The sequence below is a fragment of the Stegostoma tigrinum genome, chromosome 9 (assembly GCF_030684315.1).
Source record: "Stegostoma tigrinum isolate sSteTig4 chromosome 9, sSteTig4.hap1, whole genome shotgun sequence".
Taxonomy (NCBI): domain Eukaryota; kingdom Metazoa; phylum Chordata; class Chondrichthyes; order Orectolobiformes; family Stegostomatidae; genus Stegostoma; species Stegostoma tigrinum.
Genome location: NC_081362.1, coordinates 63,387,038 through 63,407,440, shown reverse-complemented (window position 1 = coordinate 63,407,440; position 20,403 = coordinate 63,387,038). Strand labels below are relative to the sequence as shown.

At 42.7% G+C, this 20,403-nt stretch overlaps 1 protein-coding gene across 1 annotated transcript in view; it reads left to right on the top strand.

Annotated features, from left to right (window-relative positions):
• The first annotated feature begins 2,650 nt into the window (after positions 1–2,650).
• LOC125454919 (synaptotagmin-14-like) overlaps positions 2,651–20,403 on the top strand; it is a 234,325-nt gene continuing 216,572 nt past the window's right edge. The window contains exon 1 of the mRNA XM_048536236.2: positions 2,651–2,773. Within this exon, the coding sequence (XP_048392193.2) occupies positions 2,761–2,773 (13 nt within the window). The 5' untranslated portion in view covers positions 2,651–2,760. The remainder of the gene's footprint in view (positions 2,774–20,403) is intronic.

Genomic DNA, 20,403 nt, shown 5'->3' with positions numbered 1-20,403 from the left:
CACTTTGGATTAGAAACTGGCTTTCTGTAAGAAGGCAACGAGTGGTGGTTGATGGAAAATATTCAGCCTGGAGACCAGTTACTAGTGGTGTGCCACAAGGATCTGTTTTAGGACCACTGCTGTTTGTCATTTTTATAAGTGACTTGGATGCAGGCATAGGTGGATGGGTTAGTAAGTTTGCAGATGACACTAAAGTCGGTTGAATGGTGGACAGTGTGGAAGAATGTTGCAGGTTGCAGGGAGACTTGGATAAACTGCAAAATTGGGCTGAAAGGTGGCACATAGAGTTCAATGCAGATAAATGTGAGGAAGGCAGAATACTGGGTCAAAGGAAAGATTCTTGGTAGTGTGGATGTGCAGAGGGATCTTGGTGTCCATGTACATAGATCCCTGAAAGTTGCCACCCAGGTTGATAGTGCTATTAAGAAGGCATACGGTGTGTTAGGTTTTATTGGTAGAGGGATTGAGTTCCGGAACTGTGCTGTCATGCTGCAACTGTACAAAACGCTAGGGCGGCCTCACTTGGAATATTGCATACAGTTCTGGTCGCCCCATTACAGGAAGGATGTGGAAGCATTGGAAAAGGTGCAGAGGAGATTTACCAGGATGTTGTCTGATCTGGAGCGAAGGTCCTATGAGGAAAGGCTGAGGGACTTGGGTAGGTTCTCATTGGAGAGAAGAAGGCTAAGAGGGAACTTCATAGAGACAGACAAGATGATCAGAGGATTAGATAGGGTGGGCAGTGAGAGTCTTTTTCCTAGAATGATGATGTCGAGTTGTACAAGGGGGCATAGCTGCAAATTGAGGAGTGATAGATTTAAGACAGATGTCAGAGGCAGGTTCTATACTCAGAGAGTGGTAAGGGCATGTAATGCCCTGCCTGCCAATGTAGTTAACTCAGCCACATTAGGGGCATTTAAACAGTCCTTGCATAAGCATATGGATGATGATGGGATAGTGTAGGGGGATGGGCTTAGATTAGTTCACAGGTCAGCGCAACATTGAGGGCCGAAGGGCCTGTTCTGCACTGTACTGTTCTATGTTGTCCAACCAACATAATTCCTTTTGAGCTCCTCAATGTGTCCTAGGGTTGACAATTACACATTATGCTTCCATGTTCCCTTGCCGGCCCATTGGTTGTCCTGTAGGTGGCAGTTGACAGTTTATATCACACTTATATCACACTGTAAGTTTCATCTGTATCAATCTTGCACATACTGAAAGTTGCATTTGCCTATCTATAACACATTGAGTTGTTATTTATTCCTGTTCCAAATTAGCTGAGGTTGTAGGTGCTATCTCTCTAATATACTGAAGCCTCATCTGCCCAAGGGTCTCACATGCTGAGTCTGTGTCCATAATGTCTCTCATACACTGAGGCTGTACCTGTAGTAAAATGGGATATGCAAATGACGATGATGTTACAATGAAATCACAAGAACAGATCAGAACACAAAAGAAATGAGAAAGAAGCATATACAGTGAAGTGAAAATTGCTAGGGTCCCAAAAACAGTTGACAGTGCCTTGTGGTGAGTCTAACCTGAGGATCACCAAACCTCAGGCATGGGGAAAGACAGGCTTTCATGATGACCTCAACTGGACTTGGAAAATAAACCTGCATTCTTAGCACTAACTGAGCCCAATAGCTTGCTTCCGTACATAGCACTGCAGAATCACTACAACACACAAAGACAGAAGAAGGGTATAGGCCCGAAACGTCAGCTACCCTACTTCTCTGATCCTGCTTAATTTGCTGTGTTCATCCAGCTCTAAACCTTGTTATCACACAAAGATGGCATTTGGCTTAAAGCATCCAAGCCAGATGTCCACAAGAGCAACTCACCTAAGTCCCTGCTTTTACCTCATATCACTGTTGTTTCTTATTTTTAATCTCTCTTGGATACCATGATTAAATGTGCCTCAACCATACTCTCCAGCAGTGCTGAAGAAAACCCTCACATTGCTGTAACTTTTTTTGCCAGTCACCAGCAATTGGTATCCTCTGGTTCTCACTCTTCTTGTGAATGCCAACAGTTTATCTCTACTTACTCTGTCCTGACCTCCAAGAGCTTTGGATGCTCCAATCTACATAGTACCTGGCGATTTCTGCAAGAGTCACCAGACTGGAAACGTTAACTCTGCTTTCTCCTCACAGATGCTTCAAGACCTGAGTTTCTCCAGCAATTTCTGTTTTTGTTATATTGCACCTGGCATCATTCTCCTTCAGCTTTTCTACACCTCGAAGTCCTCCACACCCTTCCTGAGCGTGGTGTCCAGAGCTGAGCACAATTCCCACTTGATGTCAAACTGGTGTTTTATAAAGATTGACCAGCACAAGACAAACTTTTTTTTGCTTTTCTACTCCCTATCTTTATTTTCAAAGCCTAGGGTCTTTTTTTCTCTTTACCTTTGTTATCACTTCTTCAGCCTGCCGTCCACCTTCAATGTTTTACATCTCACCTGGCACACACTCAGAAGGTAACTGGCCCTGTTTTCCTCCAACTCTCCACGACATGAGGTGCACGCGCACTCTGCCTTTCGCAGATCGAGGGCCGGCTCTCGCTTGTGAATGCGCACGAGCTGAGAGCGCGCGCCAAAGGCGGCGGGAGCGTGGCCCGCCTGGAATGTTCCATGTTGGAGTTTGTGTTTGTCGGTGGCGACGCTGCAGCTTGTCTTCCCTCCGCTTCTTCCAGTTCGAGCAACCCGCTCCCCGACGGCGGAGGCAGTGGCAGGGTCGGTCTGGATGGATCATCAGCACCATGGCAATTGATGGTAAGTAGGCCACGGATTGACTGGCCCCATTAAACTCACTCTCTCACTCGCTCGGCCTGTCTATCAGGGCCGGACCCGTGGGCGTCTATGAGGAGGTGAGAGACGGGGGGAGCGGGAGCACGAGCAACGAAAGGCTGGGCCGGGTCCGGCCGGAGTCCGGGAGCGCCATCGTCCGTCAGCGGGTTGCAGCCCGGGCCTGCGGCTCGGCTGCTGTCCGCTCCTCCGGAGGTGCTGAAAGCGGCAGCTGCAGGCACCAACCAGGCCAAGTTCCAGCAGGCTCTTCGTCGGTTTAATCCGCTCGTTGTTTACAAGCCTATGTGCGGGACGACTTCCCTTCACCCCACCGCGTCCACGGCCGAACCCCTTATCTGGAGCACCACAGCACATTGCCCCAGGTATCTGTCCGACGGTACCTGTTGCAGCAATTACCAGACCCCACTGCTCCAAACACATCTTCCCATTTACAGAGTGTCAATGTTAGGATTAAGGATCGGGGAAATTAAACCGCATCAGAAAGAAATAATTGCTTTCTGTGTGTAGCAGTGACATTATTTTGTACTTTGTCCCTACTATATACCTCTTTGTCATCTTTTATACTGTGATTTTAGTTGTATGGTGGCACTATTATGGCATACTATATCTCATGAACTGCGCTGAAATAAACGATGTCTCAAATGGGTACTGCCACGTTACTTTTGTTTTACTGGCTTTCAGAGCTGGGCTCCACTTAGTTTAGAAGGCTATTGGAGTAGATTGCAGCTATAATGCAGGATAAACGGCCTGTGCCAGTTTAATATTTTATCTTAATAATTTCAAGGTCATTTTTATCTTCACATTTTCTAAAAATCTGACATGTCACTGTGAAGAATAATTGCTCACTGTCATTAATTTCAGTTATTTTTCCTGCTGACAAAAACAACTCCAGTTACCAAAATGATTTTTAATATATGTTTTTAAAATTATTTTCTAGTGTATTTGCCTATTTCAAAGAATCTAAAAATTAGAATTGTTCTATAGATTGTACAAGTCGCTGAGATTTTCAGGTTGATATTCAAATTCTTAATTTGCAATAAAAATGCTGTTGTGGCTAATGTTTCTATTTTAAGTTTCTTCAAAAAAAGTGATTGAATAACTGGGGACGTTAAGTTTATTTGCTGACTAATTACTATACAGAACATCTGTACCTGGGATATGTTAATATCATAAGAAAAAGTAATTAATATATACAGGAGGTTGTAAGCAACTTTTGTCCCTGAACTACAAATTGCGTATTGGTTGGATAGTTTATTTTTGCTATAAATGTGGCAATGAATATAAATCCTTCACCCAGTTTAAAAGTAAGAAAGCTATCTTATTTGGACCGAATTCTATGGAATTACATTTTTTTTTTAGTACCATTCATTATTGCCTGCAAGACAACCTTATATTTTAACTAATTTTAGATTTTAATTAAGTTTAAACATCTGCACTACATTGAAATTGAATAAACATTTCGGGTCCAGTGAACCTTCCTCAGAGTTCTGAGGAGGGGTAACTGGATCCGAAATGATAACTCTGATTTTCTGTTCACAGATGCTTCCAGACCTGCTGAGCTTTTCCAGCAACTTCTGTTTTAGTTCCTGATTTAAAGTATCCGCAATTGTTCTGGTATTTATTAAAATTGAGTTTCCTTTCACTAGTATAATTTCTTGAGATGGAGTTTTAAACACTTTGTGTGGATACGTACACTTTCTTTCCCAGTTACCTTAAAATTTCCTCTCGCTCTCTAAGAATATTTTTTGTAATGCGTCAACTTTGACTTAGTAAGAAGATGGATAACTTGTTAACCCAAATAAAGATGCTACAAATTTTAGATTTCTGTTCCTGGAAATTTTGAAATGGAAAGAAAAGTCAAATAAGAATGACACACATGATAATTGCATAACTGCTATAAGCATTGCTGATGACACAAAGTTAGGTGGCATTTGCTGATGACACACAGTTGGATGGCATTATAGACAGTTTAGAAGCAAGTTTATCAATATCCTTTTGTAATTTTATGCAAAGTGAATGGATAAAACTGTGCCAGATGGAGTTCAATGTAAGCAAATGTGCAGTTATCCATTTTGTACTGAAAAAATATAGACCAAGATACTTTCTATGAAGTTAAATACAGTGCATGTTCAAAGAGACTGGGGGTTCACGTGCACGGATCTTTATAATGTCACAAGCAGGTACAGAAATTAATTAAGAAAGCTTATGGAATGCAGGCCTTTATATTTGAAGGACTGGAGAACAAGGATCTAGAAGTTATGCTGCAGCAATGCAAAGCCCTCAACAGACCCCGCTTAGTACTGTCAGTGGATCTAGGTACTACAGTTTAGGAGGGATGTATTAACCTTAGAGGCCTTGGAGTACTACATAGGTTTACAAGAATGATACTTTGACTTCAGGGGTTCAGTTATGAATAGAGATTGTACGCATGAGGCCAATTTTTCTGTACAATTTAAAAGGTTAAGGGATGATCTGATCACAGTCTTCAAGATATGAACAGGAAAAGGCAGGGCATGTAAAGATAAACTATTTCCACCGTTTGGAGATTCTGTAACTAGGGGGAACAGTCTGAGAATTATGTCATGAGAAATGTTAGGAAGCACTTCTACACACAAAGATTGATAGATTTTGGTGCTGTCTTCTACAAAAGGCAGTGGATGTGGGATCAGTTGTTTACTTTAAATCTGAGATAGATAAAGTTTTCTTAATCAAAAGTATTAAGTGGTAAGGGCCAAAGGCAGGAATTTGGAGTTAGGCATAGATCAGCCATGATCTCATTGAACGATGGAGCAGCCTCGAGAGGGCTGAGTGACCTGCTGCTGTTCTAATATTCTAACAAGGCAGTATCACCTGCTTCATTTGTCTGGTAGACTCTATTTTGGTGAGACTCTAAATACGTACTTAATATAGTTTTTTAAAATTCTGTGTCTGGCTTACAACATACCATACTGAATTGCTGGTTAGGAGGGCAAGCAGTGAAGTTTACTTAAAGATGTTACTCAGTTGCTTTCAATGACCATGTAGAATTATGTACGAGTTCAAATATATTATATTATATTATGTTCAAATATAACTTTGTCAATTTGTTTCTTTGTCATCCTTGAGAAATGGTACTTAGTCAGCCTAACATTTCCAAGGTGCAGTATTCCTGGAAAAGTGGGCTAAGGTACTGCATTTGGCTTCCTATTCATGTTTTAAGAAAGAAAAATATTGTCTAGTTTTGTCTTCTGATATTTATAAATTTAGCCTGCTAGAAGTAGATGTGAGGACAATAAGGGATCAGGATCAGCTATGGCCTACTATCCCAGCTCCTCCATCCTTTAGCTCTGTCTCATTGGGACCTGCTGGCCTGCATCTACCATTACCCTGAACTTAACTGTCATTTTGAGCTTCATTGGAACTGCTGGTAAAGTGGCTTCTGGGCAACCAGATTTAGGATTGATGGTTCCCTGCTGATTTTTCATTTGGAAGGGGTGCACTTTAAAATCCAGCCCACCGTATGGGCCAAAGAAGGGAGTTTTGTTAAATAATCCTTAATAAGGCTTTGATATGTTGACGCCCTGTTTGGCAGTAAAATCTTCTTACATTATTAGAATGTTAATGTGTAGTTATGTTATTGTGATTAGATTTTTATGGAGATTGCAATTTAGGTACCTGTTATATTATCATTTTCTAACTTTCAAGAACCTGGAGAATGGCGAGCATGAAAACTATTTAACAGAGCTTCAAAGATAAGCAGCTGTTTCATTCTGGGACCTGTAAGGCAATTTCTGTGTATGTGTGAATGATTGTAAGTGGAAATGAATAGTGACAGGAACAGTATGTGAAACATATGGTGTAAACTGAAAATTAAATCATTTAAAATATAGAATATTGCATTTTTAGTTGTAATATCACACTGTATTTATTGGTTTCACCAAAAAGAAGAAGAAATAATTTCTGCAGGCTTTCCATGCAAAAGCGAATGTACATAACAATATCTTATAAAATAGATTACGTGACTTTGTCTGTCAGTTAAGATAGTATCAGAATGAAAAGAAAAAATTGTGGGCAACATTACCGTTTTTGGCTAGTGCTGATGTATGCATGGAAGGTCTGAGGAAATTCTGCTTGTTTGTGGAAACTGCCAAATTGAGTGAAACCATGACATTTTAGCAGCAGAATATTCTGCGCTTCTGAAAATTATGTCATTGTTTTCTAAATCATTTCCTAATTTGCCTAAATTAATGGCAAAGGTAAGTATAGTAAATACACAGATTTCATGCGTAAAAATAAAGATTAGCTACTGTAAGTTTATCATATAAATATTTATCTTAACTTCACAACTTTAACTCAAATTGGATTAGTCATGCAAGTTAGACCATTAGTACAAGGTGGATCATGAGTTATCAATGAATAAGTTCTGTTTTGTACATACTTCAGGGTTAATGTTCATCTTAGATTACTTTTCCTCAGATTTTTCTTAAATGAAGAAATGTTGCCAACTGCTCATTCTCTTTAGAGAATGAATTTGCTGACACTAAATCAGCCATCGTAGAGAGGGCATAGTCACTTCGTATGTTGTTGAATTTACTAAGGTCAACGTGATTGATGATCTTTTTGTGAAAGTGCAATTTATCAAATAAAAAGATCAGCATAGATTAGCAAGAGAATTGGAAAACATCTATGAAACCAAAGACTGGTACTAGTTCACAGTGGTTATGTCAAGTTGTAAATTTGTCCCTTGCTGACATTTTATGCTTTTTCAAGACCTGATTTTTCCTTCATTCAGCATTACTTAATGAATTTTGATCAGCTAATTCACATTAACTGCAAGTCCACAGCAGGTATCAGTTCCTGACTGAAGTTATATGCATGTTGAATTTCTTTCTGAGTTACAGTAAGGCAACCATGTAAGAGTTTAGTACATTTCTATTATTAGATGCATTCATTTCTCAAATTAATAAATATATTTCACACAAAATTTGTAATTTTTTTCTCCCCATATCTTTTCTTACACTATTGGAAGGTGAAAGACTTCAATATCTCCCCATAGATGCTGAACAGACTCATTGGTGTGTGAGTGAATCTTTCCTTGGGGAAGTATTTGCAAGTGTGGTTGGGCAGTATTTGAGCTAAAATGACAGGGTGTTATGAAGAAAGGCAAAAACAAAATACAGAATGGATACTAAGAAAAATGATAGAAGAGAGTTTATGGACCAAGAATCAAACAGGACCATAGGACAAAATAATGAGAATGGGATAAAGAATGTTCAAAAGAGAAGTCTTAAGGCCTTGTGTCTTAATGCACAGGGCATTCAAGATTAAGTGGATAAATCATGCAAATAATTGTGATATAGTTGGATTTGTGTTTTACAAACTTGATTGAGTTTTTTGAAGATGTGACCAAGAAGATAGATGAGGTCAGAGTGGTAGACGTTGTCTGCATGGACTTTATTAAAGTCTTTGACAAGGTTCTGTGTTATAGACTGATTAGTAAAGTTAGATCACATGGGATGCAGGGAGACATTGCTAACTGATAAGAACTCGGCTTGACGGTAGGAAACAGAGGGTAGTGGTAGAGAGTAGTTTCTTGGACTTAGGCCTGTAACCAGCGGTATTCCACAGGGATCGGTTGCTGGATTCACAGTTGTTTGTACTTATATAAACGATTTGCATGAGAATTCAGGAAGCATTGTTAGTAAGTTTGCCGATGATACCAAAATTGATGGTATAGTGGACAGTGAAGAGGTTATCTAGATTACAGAGGGATCTTGATCAGTTAGGCCAATGGCCTGAGGAGTGGCAGATGGAGTTTAATTTAGATATGTGTGATGTATTGCATTTTGGTAAGACAAACAGGGTAGGACTTACGCAGTTAATGGTAGGGCCCCAGGGAGTGTCGCTGTACAAAGAGACTTGGGGATTCAGGTACATGATTCTTTGAAATTTGTGTCACAGGTAGACAGGGTGGTTAAGAAGGTGTTTAGCATGCTTGCCTTCATTGCTCAGACGTTTGAGTATAGGAGTTGGGACATCATTTGAGCTTGTATTGGACATGGTGAGACCTTTGCTTCAGTGCTGCGTGCACTTTTGGTAGCCCTCTTACAGGAAGGATACTATTAAGCTGGAGAGGGCTCAGAAAAGATTTACTAGAGTGCTTCTAGGAATAAAGGCATTGAGTTATAGAAATAGGCAGGATAGACTGAAACTTTTTTCATTGGTTCATAGAAGGTTTAGGGGTGATCTTATAGAGGTTTATAAAATCATGAGAGGCAGATAAGGTGAATAGCAAAGATCTTTTCCCTAAGGTGCGGAAGTTCAAAACAAGGGGGCATATTTTTAAGAGATAATGGGAACTGCAGATGCTGGAGAATTCCAAGATAATAAAATGTGAGGCTGGATGAACACAGCAGGCCAAGCAGCATCTCAGGAGCACAAAAGCTGACGTTTCAGGCCTAGACCCTTCCATCAGAGAGGGGGATGGGGAGAGGGAACTGGAATAAATAGGGAGGGGGAGGTGGACCGAAGATGGAGAGTAAAGAAGATAGGTGGAGAGAGTATAGGTGGGGAGGTAGGGAGGGGATAGGTCAGTCCAGGAAAGACGGACAGGTCAAGGAGGTGGGATGAGGTTAGTGGGTAGATGGGGGTGGGAGCAAGGGATGGGTGAGAGGAAGAACCGGTTAGGGAGGCAGAGACAGGTTGGACTGGTTTTGGGATGCAGTGGGTGGGGGGGAAGAGCTGGGCTGGTTGTGTGGTGCAGTGGGGGGAGGGGACGAACTGGGCTGGTTTAGGGATGCAGTCGGGGAAGGGGAGATTTTGAAACTGGTGAAGTCCACATTGATACCATATGGCTGCAGGGTTCCCAGGCGGAATATGAGTTGCTGTTCCTGCAACCCTCGGGTGGCATCATTGTGGCAGTGCAGGAGGCCCATGATGGACATGTCATCTAGAGAATGGGAGGGGGAGTGGAAATGGTTTGCGACTGGGAGGTGCAGTTGTTTGTTGCGAACTGAGCGGAGGTGTTCTGCAAAGTGGTCCCCAAGCCTCCGCTTGGTTTCCCCAATGTAGAGGAAGCCGCACCGGGTACAGTGGATGCAGTATACCACATTGGCAGATGTGCAGGTGAACCTCTGCTTAATGTGGAATGTCATCTTGGGGCCTGGGATAGGGGTGAGGGAGGAGGTGTGGGGGCAAGTGTAACATTTCCTGCGGTTGCAGGGGAAGGTGCCGGGTGTGGTGGGGTTGGAGGGCAGTGTGGAGCGAACAAGGGAGTCACGGAGAGAGTGGTCTCTCCGGAAAGCAGACAGGGGTGGGGATGGAAAAATGTCTTGGGTGGTGGGGTCAGATTGTAAATGGCGGAAGTGTCGGAGGATGATGCGTTGTATCCGGAGGTTGGTAGGGTGGTGTGTGAGAACGAGGGGGATCCTCTTAGGGCGGTTGTGGCGGGGGCGGGGTGTGAGGGATGTGTTGCGGGAAATACGGGAGACGCGGTCAAGGGCGTTCTTGATCACTGTGGTGGGAAAGTTGCGGTCCTTAAGGTGAGTGCAGAAAGATTTAAAAAGGAATGAGGGGCAACTTTTTTACACAGAGAGTGATTAGTAAATGGAATGAGCTGCCAGAGGAAGTGACACAGGCTTGTATAGTTATAACATTTAAAAGTCATTTGTACAGATAAACGAACAGGAAATGTTTCGAAGGATATGGGCCAAAGGCAGGCAAATCAGACTGGTTTAGTTTGGGAAACTTGGTTGATATAGATGAGTTGAACTGAAGAAGTCTGTTTCCATCCATATGACTCAATGACGCTATGATTCTATCTGGCTGCAGGGTGCTCATGGATGAGAACTAATTATGCAGGAGTAATCAGTTTTTAGGAAGGATGGACAAAGAGAAAAAGGACTTGGACAATGTTGCTGAACAAAGAATACATTAACACAATAATGAGGAAGGATATTAGCTCAAATGAAGTGGAATCTATGTGGGTGGAGCTTAGAAAAACTAAAAGGCAGAAAACTGTAATGGTAATGTTGGGGAAGGTATTAGAAAGGAAATTAGGGATGCAAGCAGTAAAGGTACAGTTGTGATTATAGGTGACTTTAATCCGGATGTAGATTGAGCAAATCAAATCTGTATCAATGCAATAGAGGAGGTCAGAAGTCACACAACACGAGGTTATAGTCCAACAGGTTTATTTGAAATCACAAGCTTTCGAAGCATCGTTTCTTTGTCAAGTGAATTGAAGGAAAGTACACAGCCACAAAATTTATAGGCAGAGAGATCAAAGAATAGTACAAATGGTATGAATAGAGTGTCAACATGCTGAATAACAATTCTCTGCAAGTGATCAAAAATGTTAACAGCTGAATAGCAAGTGAAGAGATGACCAATGATCCGATTAATTGCGGCAGAGAGATTATTACAAAAAAAAGACGGTGCTAGAGACAAATCCAATGGCTGAAATAACATGGTAGGTATGAGCCACATGCCAAGGGCCCAACCAAAGTAACAAATAACCCAAAACTGTACGAACCATTTAAGGTAACAGATGAATGGACACCGTACAACAATTGCCAGACAGGAATGGGCAATCTCAGTCAGGGAAGACTTCAGCGGTCAAGGACATTCACCTTCTGATCTTCATGTCGGCATCTTCCGAGGTGGCATTCGAGATACACAACAACATAGAATCGCCAAGCAGAAACTGGTAGCCAAGTTCCATACCCATGGGGATGGCCTGAACTGTGATCTAAGGGTCATGTTGCACTACATGTAAACCTACTGTACTGTTCTGTATTTTTAAAATCTTCTTTACTGTTCTGTTTTGACACCATCACCTTGATAACTTGTTATGATCTCTCTACCTTAATTAGTTTTATAGTTTTGGTTGACTTGTTATTTTGGTTAGACAATCGACCTGTGTCCCATATGCCTATCATGTTATTCCAGCTGATTCTTCTGTTGCCAGCACCATCTTATTTTTAATTTTTGGTAATTATCTCTCTGCCTCAATTATTTGGATCATAGGTCATCCCTTCACTTGCTATTTAGCTGTTGACACTTTACTCACACCATCTGACACTTTTGATCACTTGCAGAGACTTGTTATTCAGCATGTCAACTCTGCCAATAAATTCTGAGCTTGTGTGCTTCCTTCCACGTCATTTGACAAAGGAGCAGCACTACAAACCTCGTGAATTCAGATAAACCTGTTGGACTGTATCTTGGTGTTGTGTGACTTCTGACCTTGTCTACCCCAGTCCAACACCAACACCTAGACCCTAGGCCCGAAGTGTCAGCCTTTCTGCTCCTCTGATGCTGCTTGGCCTGCTGTGTTTATCCAGCTCTACACCTTGTTATCACAGATTCTCCAGCATCTGCCGTTCCTACTATCTCTGAAACATACCTGAAGATTGGGAGTAGTTTAGATTTCAGCAAAGGAGGACAAATGGATTGATTAAGAGGGAGAAATGGAGTATGAAAGTAAGCTTGCAGGGAATATATGAACTGACTATAACAGCTGCTATAATGTAAAGAAAAAAAATTAGTGAAGAGAAATGAGGGAGTCTTACAGTGAGAAAAACACAGTTATAATAGGGAACAAAGGAATAGCAGGCCTATTAAATATATATTTTGGTTCTTGCTTTACAAAGGAAAATGAAAAAAAAGTCCCAAAACTCTTGAGGAACATGATCTAGTGAGAGGGAGGATCTGAAAGAAATCAACATTTGTAGAGAAATGGTGATGGGACTAAACGCCAATAAATCCCCAGGGCTTGATAATCTGGTGTTGCTGATGTAACCACACTATTTAAAAAAGGGAGTAGAAAAAAATGGGAAATTATAGACTGGTCAGCCAGATGTCAATTGTATGGAAAATGCTAGAGTCCACAATAAAAAAAATTTAAGAGCACCTGCAAAACAGTGACAGAATTGGATGAGCCGGCATGGATTTATGAAGGGAAATCATGTTTGACAAATCTACTGGGATATTTGTATGATGTAACTAGTAGAGTTGATTGGGGGTGCCAATTGATTTACTTGACCTTTTAGTAGACTTCTGACGAGGTCCCAAATAAGGGATTAGCATGTAAAATTTAAGTACACAGGATTGAGGATAGTGTACCGACATGGAGCGAGAACTTGCTTGTTGGCAGAAGGAAAACAAAAAGTAGGAATAAACAGGTCTTTTTCAGGTAATATCAAGTGGGATACTGCAGGGATCAGTGCTTGGATCCCAGCTGTTCATAATATATATTAATGATTTAGATAAGGGAACTAAGTGTAATATCTCCAGGTTTGCAGAGGACGCAAAGCTGGGTGGAAAGGGTGAACAGTGAGGAGGATGTAGAGGTGCTTCAGTGTGGTTTGGACAAGTTGAACGAGTGAACAGTTGCATGGCAGATTAAATATAATGTGGATAAATATGAGGTTATCCACTTTGGTTGCAAACACAAGAAGGCTGTTTATTATCTGAATGGCAATAGATAGGGAAAGGGAAAGTTGCAATGAGACCTGGGTGTCCTTGTACACCAATTACTGAAAGTAAACATGCAGAAGGTGGTGAATAAGGCAAATGTTGGCCTTCAAAGCAACAGGATTTGAATACAAAAGCAGGGGTGTTGTGCTGCAATTGCTTAGCGCCTTGGTGAAACCACACTGTGTACTGTGTACTGTGTACAGTTTTGGTCTTCCTACCGAAGGAATAATGTTCTGGCTATGGAGGAGTGCCACAAAGGTTTATGTGATTGATCTCTGGGATTGCAGGACTGATGTATGAAGGAAGACTGGATCAGTTAGGACAGTATTCACTGGAGTTTAAAAGAATGGTGGGGGGAAATCACATAGAAATCTATAAGATTCTAAATGGACTAGACAGGGTAAATGCAGGAAGCTTATTCCTGATGACCAGGGAGACCGGAACTATGGGTTACAGTCTGAGGATACAGGGTACACCAATTTGGACTGAGAGAAATTTCTTCACCGCAGAGAATGGTGACCCTGTAGAATTCTCTGCCACAGTGGTAGTTGAGGCTAAAACATTGAATGTTTTCAGGAAGTAGTTAGATATAGTTCTTGGGGCTAAAGGGATTAAAGAAATTAAAGGGTGTGAAGAGAAAGTGGGAGCAGGCTACTGAGTTGGATGATCAACCATGATCATATTGAATGGTGGAGCAGGTTTAAAGGACTGAATGGCTGCCTCCTGCTCCCAGTTTCTGTGATTCTGTTCTGTTACTCCTATCTCAGATGTTGGATTGAAATTAAATTTCTGAGTTATATTACTGTTCTCTTGCTGCTAAACATTATTATTGCTTTATTTTTCTGAAAAATTGCAATCATAGATCCTGTTCTGGCCTCTCTACTGCCATGCCTTGATTATGGCAAGGTTATTTCATTAACTTTCATAAATCCATAAATCCAACCTCACTTCCTTCTACTAGAGAAACTCTCCAAGTTATTCACTCTTTATCATCTCAGTAAAATGCTTATTTGGCATTGGAAAACAGGGGTATTTGATAAAAGAAATCCAAAGAATTTTACTGCAAAAATATCATAGAACATGAATATTAATAGCTACAGTCTTTCTTGACTAATCACGTACAAGTAAAGATGTTTAAAATGGAATGAACACTGGTACTTATATTTGAAACCAGACTTACTTTCTGAATCTTCCTTCTATATATGTGGACACTCACCCTTGTAACATTCAACTCAGATACATATTGAAATTGGAAAATTAGTACTTGGTATGAATAACTGCTTTGAAGATTCATATATAGATTGAGATTTCTTTGGCTTCCTGCTAACTTGCTGTAAGATTTTCCTGTCAAATCCTCTCTAATTATCCCATAGATGTATATTCCAAGTTCAACACACTGTTGCGTTTGTTTTGCATGTGGACATCTAGGGTCAGAAATTTTGGTTCTAGCATTCTTTAACTCTGGAATTTTGCATCTAAACCACCCCACCCCCTCTTTTCAGCTTAGCTTTCCTTAGAAGATTACTTCACTGTTTGCAGTCCTTTAGTTAACAAGAGTTATAAAACTCTGTAATCCAACACAAGGAATTATAAAAGAACTCTGCTAGGTAGAGATGTTCTTTGTTCTGCAGCCAAATTGTTCTAAAAACAAACTCTAGCTTGAAAGAACTACACATTCCATGGTTTCCTGTACAATTAACATCAGGTTGACTGCTTTTCTATTGTTTATCTCCCAGGCAACTTGGTTACACGATCATTTATGTGGAGACCGAGGTGCTTTACCAGAAATCAACTTCTAGATAAATCTAGTTCTTAAAGGGAGAAATATCCCAACATAAAAATGTTGATTTTCTTTTCACCAAAAATACATGGGCCCTCAAAATTTGCACATATAAACTCCAAACTATGTAATGTGAGCACTGTAATCAATAATCTACTTCTGCAGCTGTTTGATCTTCGCAACTCCCTCTCCTTCACTTATGGTACCGTTGGCTTCTGGGGAACTCTTGCTTTCTCTAATCTTGGTCATTCTGATTGACAACCCTTGTTTTGCTCCTTCAAGTTCAATAGTCATGGATGTGAATGTAAGTAGCACAACAAGTTTCACCATCTATTGTTAGAACTGAATGGATAACATTGAAGGAACTGCCAATGCTGGAGAATCTGAAATAACACGGTATAGAGCTGGATATCCAGCTCTATACCATGTTAGCTCAGATTCTCCAGCATTGGCAATTCCGACTATCTCTGCAACAATTTTAACCCCACTGTGAAGCCTCTTCTAAGGATGTCCACCTTAAAGAAGTTACCCTCCTCCCTCTGAAAAAACCTCAGTGCATCCCTCTCCCACTGCAACCCTCTTGCACTCTCTTCGGCCCTGAAACTGCTCAACCACGTCCTAAAGCAAACCAGGTACTACAGTCACATTTCTTTTCTGAGTACCTGCCAATGGAACCAGATCATCACCAATGAACTACAGTCTACATTTAAGCCTTCCCAATTTGTCCCCAACTGTGACGACCGCTGCATTCAAAACATTGATTTCCTACAGTAGTGTTTCTCCCTGCGACTTCTGAAATACAGACTCGCTGCAATGCACCGGCATCTCCAAATACTACAATCAAGCCTGCCCCAGCTCAGAGCCTCCCTCTCCCAGACCTGCAGAGGACCTCTCCTGTTTTTTATTCTGCGTAAAACCCACAACCTGAACTCTCAGTTCTACTCTACTACTAAAAGCCAAAAGTAATTTAAACTTACTGGTACCTGCCACCATACCCAAGATCTTCCCTACCATGTGCCCGGCGCCATTGGCCATGCGACCGCCTTTGGAGCACCAACGGTTTCCACTGATGACATCACATCCGCCACCGCCCTGTATGCCACTTCCGGTACAGCTGATGCCATTGACACCAATGCTGAAGCCACTGCCTCCATTTCTGAGGATAACACAGACATTGATGTTGCCACCAACATCCCAGTTTTACTGGCCGTCCTCGTTCTGCCCACTGCCGGCTTCGCTCTGCCCACCACCGACGTTGCTCTACCCACCGCCTCCACAGCCAGCAGCTTCAGAAGATACAGCAGCACCTAGCCCTGCCGAATCTTCACCATCCCCTCCTTCCTCCCCCTTACTGAGGATGAACGGTCAGTCCTCAGTAAAGGACTCACCTTTGTCCCCCTTCATCCACACTTCGATGAATACGTTTGGACATTGAGCAGTTTTTCCGCTGCCTCTGCCTTCGCGCTTACTTCTTTAACTGTGAGCCCAACCATCCCTCTACTGACCCCTTCTCCCACCTCCAACGCACCCCCTCCTCCTGGGCACCACCACAGGGCCTCCTAACCTCCCTCGACCTCTTCATTTCTAATTGCCGTTGTGACATTGATCACCTCAAACTCTCCACCTCTCTCATCCACTCCAACCTCTCCCCCACAGAACATGCAGCCCTCTGCTCCAATCCCAACCTCACCATAAAATCTGGGGACAAGGGAGGCGCAGTTGTAGTATGGTGCACTGACCTCTACATCGCTGACTCTCCGATACCTCCTCCAACTGCCCCCTTGATCATGACCCCACCCCCGAGCACCAAACCATCCACAACCTCATCGCCTCAGGTGACCTCCCACCCACAGCCTCTAACCTCATCACTCCCCAACCCCGCACCGCCCACTTCTATCTCCTTCTCAAAATCCACAAACCTGATCACGCTGGTTGACCCATTGTCTCCGCTTGCACCTACCCCATTAAATTTTTCTCCACCTATCTCGATTTCATTTTCTCCCCCTTGGTCCAGGAACTCCTTACCTAAATCCTTGACACCAGCCATGCTCTCCATCTCCTTGAGAACTTCCAAATCCCTGGTCCCCCACACCTTAATTTTACTATGGATGTCCAGTCCCTATAAACCTGCATTCCCAATGCAGATGGCCTAAAGGCCTTCCACTTCTTCCTGTCCTGCAGGCCTGACCAGTTCCCCTCCAGGCACCCGCATCTGCTTAGCCGAACTTGACCTCACCCTCAACAACTTCTCTTTCAATTCCTCACACTTCCTACAGACAAAGGGGTCGGCCATGGGTACCCGCATGGGCCCAAGCTATGCCTGCCTCTTTGTAGGACACGTGGAACAATCCCTCTTCCGTACCTACAGTGGCCCTATCCCCCACCTCTTCCTCCGTTACATTATTGACTTTTTCGGCGCCACCTCGTGCTCCCACAAGGAGCTCAAGCAGTTCATCCACTTCACTAATACCTTCCACCCCAACCTTAAGTTCACCTGGACCGTCTCTGATTCCTCTCTCCCCTTCCTGGACCTCTCTGTCTACACCTCTGGCATCCACCTGGAAACCGACATCCATTTCAAACCTACTAACTCCCACAACTACCTAGAATACACCTTCTCTCACCCACCTTCCTGCAAAAGGCCATCCCCTATTCCCAATTCTTTCGCCTCCACTGCATCTGCTCCCAAGATGAGGCATTCCACTCCCAGACATCCCAGATATCCTCTTTTTTCAAGGACTGCAACTTCCCCTCCACAGTGATCGAAAATGGTCTCGACTGTGTCTCCCGTATTTCCCACAACTCATCCCTCACAACCCCTCCCTGCAATAACAACCAAAATAGAATCTCCCTTGTCCTCACGTACCACCCCACCAACCTCCAAATGCAACACATCATCCTCCGACATTTCCGCCATCTGCCAGCTGACCCCACTACCAACAACATTTTTCCCTCCCCACCCTTATCTGCTTTCCGGAGGGACCACTCTCCGTGACTCCCTTGTCTGCTCCACACTCCACTCCAGCCCCAGCACCCCTGGCACTTTTCCTGTAACCGAAGCAAATGCTACACCTGTCCCTGCACCCCCTTCCCAGGCCATAAGAAGACGTTCCACATCAAACAGATGTTCACCTGCACATCTGTTAATGTGGTATCTGCTGTTCCTGTTGTGGCCTCCTCTACATTGGGGAAACCAAGTGAAGTCTTGGGACCGCTTTGCGGAACACCTACGCTCAGTTCGCAACAAACAACTACACCTCCCTGTCACAAACCATTTCAACTTCCCCTCCCACTCGTTGGACGACACGTCCATCCTGGGCCTCCTGCATTGCTGCAATGACTCCACCCGCAAGCTGCAGGAACAGCATCTCATATTTCGCTTGAGAACCTTGCAGCCTAAAGGTATCAATGTGGACTTCATAAGCTCCAAAATATCCCCTCCCCCTACCGCATCCCAAAACCAGCCTAGCTGCTCCCTGCCTCCCTAACCATTCCTCCCACCTCAAGCCTCGCCCCCATCTCCTACCCACAAACCTCATCCTGCCTCCTTGATCTGTGCATCCTCCCTGGACTGACCTAACCCCTCCCTAACTCCCCACCTACATTCACCTTCACTGGCTCCAACCCCACCTCTTTGACCTGTCTATGTCCTCTCCACCTATCTTCTCCTTCATCCATCTTCTATCCACCTCCCCCTCTCTCCCTATTTATTTCAGGATCCCCTTCCCCTTCTCCATTTCTGAAGAAGGTTCTTGACCCGAAGTGTCAGCTTTCCTGCTCCTCTGATGCTGCTTTGCCTGCTGTGTTAATTCCTTCAGGAATACAAAGACAAGAATAAATAAACATTTCCTGAAATTCTTACCTTTGCAGCATCAAATGAATGATGTTCATGAACTTCTATTGAGATGTTTCTGCTGCTTTCTATCCCTTTCCCTTTTCCACCTTGCTTAACCTCCTTCATCACCGAGCTGTTTGCCCTACCCAGGATATGAATATGTATCTTTCTCTAGCTTATCTTGTCCATGAGACACAACTACTGTTCACTTGATTCATCCCCTTCTTGCCCTCATGATAACCACAGCCATCATCACCCTTGCTTACCGATTACTGTGCCTGCAACTACCATTATCTCTTTCTGTCTCTAAAGTCCTTGCCTGAGCTGTCACTTCCCAAACCTATGTCCCAAATTTCCAATCAGTCTTCAGTCAGGTTTTCACCTCATCACAGCACATTGTTTTAATGAAAATCATAAATTATATTCTCTGATTGTGAACATGGTGTTCTATTCTTTGCCAAACCTTATCTTTGATGTGGCCAACAATATTAAAAAAAGCCCTGATGAAGGGTCTAGGGCCGAAACGTCAGCTTTTGTGCTCCTGAGATGCTGTTGGGCCTGCTGTGTTCATCCAGCCTCACATTTTATTGTCTAATATTAAATGTTTGTACTGTTTCTCCATCATTTTAATGGAGTGCCCAGGCTTGGTTTGACACCTGTATATCTAAATGTGGCTAGAGTATCTCCATCTAAAACTTTTCATCCCTGCCTCCACACTGTCACATTTGGAGTCACCCATCCTTGGCTTCCAGTTTTTCCTCATCAACTTCTTGGTGAATTCTTGCACAGAACAGTCATTCTAGTTCAGGGAGGTCACATGCTTGAGAGGTGCTGCTGGAGAAACCTTAGTGAGTAGCTGCTGTACATTATATGGTTAGGATGTGATACAGACTCATTACGACAGTAGTGGAGGAGGTGAATGTTTAGACTATGATTGAAGTGTTATTAAAACAGTTGTACCCTGAATGGTGTCAAGCTTCCTGAGTCTGTTGCAGTTCCATCCATTTAAGATGAGTTGTTCACATTAGCCAATTATCATAAAACACCCAGACTTTGAACTGTTGTCATAACTACAGTATTTAGATGACTGGGAACGGGTTATACTGGACCTAGTTTTGGGAAAAAAGCCCAGCCAGGTAAATGCAGTTTTCAATGGGGTGGGGTGCATTTTGGGTGTAGTGACCATAATACTGTGAGTTTTAAGTTGCTCATAGATAGGAATAGCATCAGTCCTTGGGTGAAGGTGTTAAATTGGGGGAAGATGAACTACAATAATATTAAGCACAATCTGGGGAGTGTTGATTGGAGGCAGATGTTTTAGGGTAAATCCACATTGGACACAAAGTATTTCAAATGGCAGTTGATAAGAGTTTAGAAGTGGCATGTTCCTCTGAGAATGAAGGGTAGGTATGGCAAGTTACATGAATCTTGAATGACCAAGGATGTTACCACATTGGTTAAAAAAAGAAAGGTAGCAAATGTAAGGTCTAGGAGGGTGGAAACTGACAAAGCCCTTGAGGTATG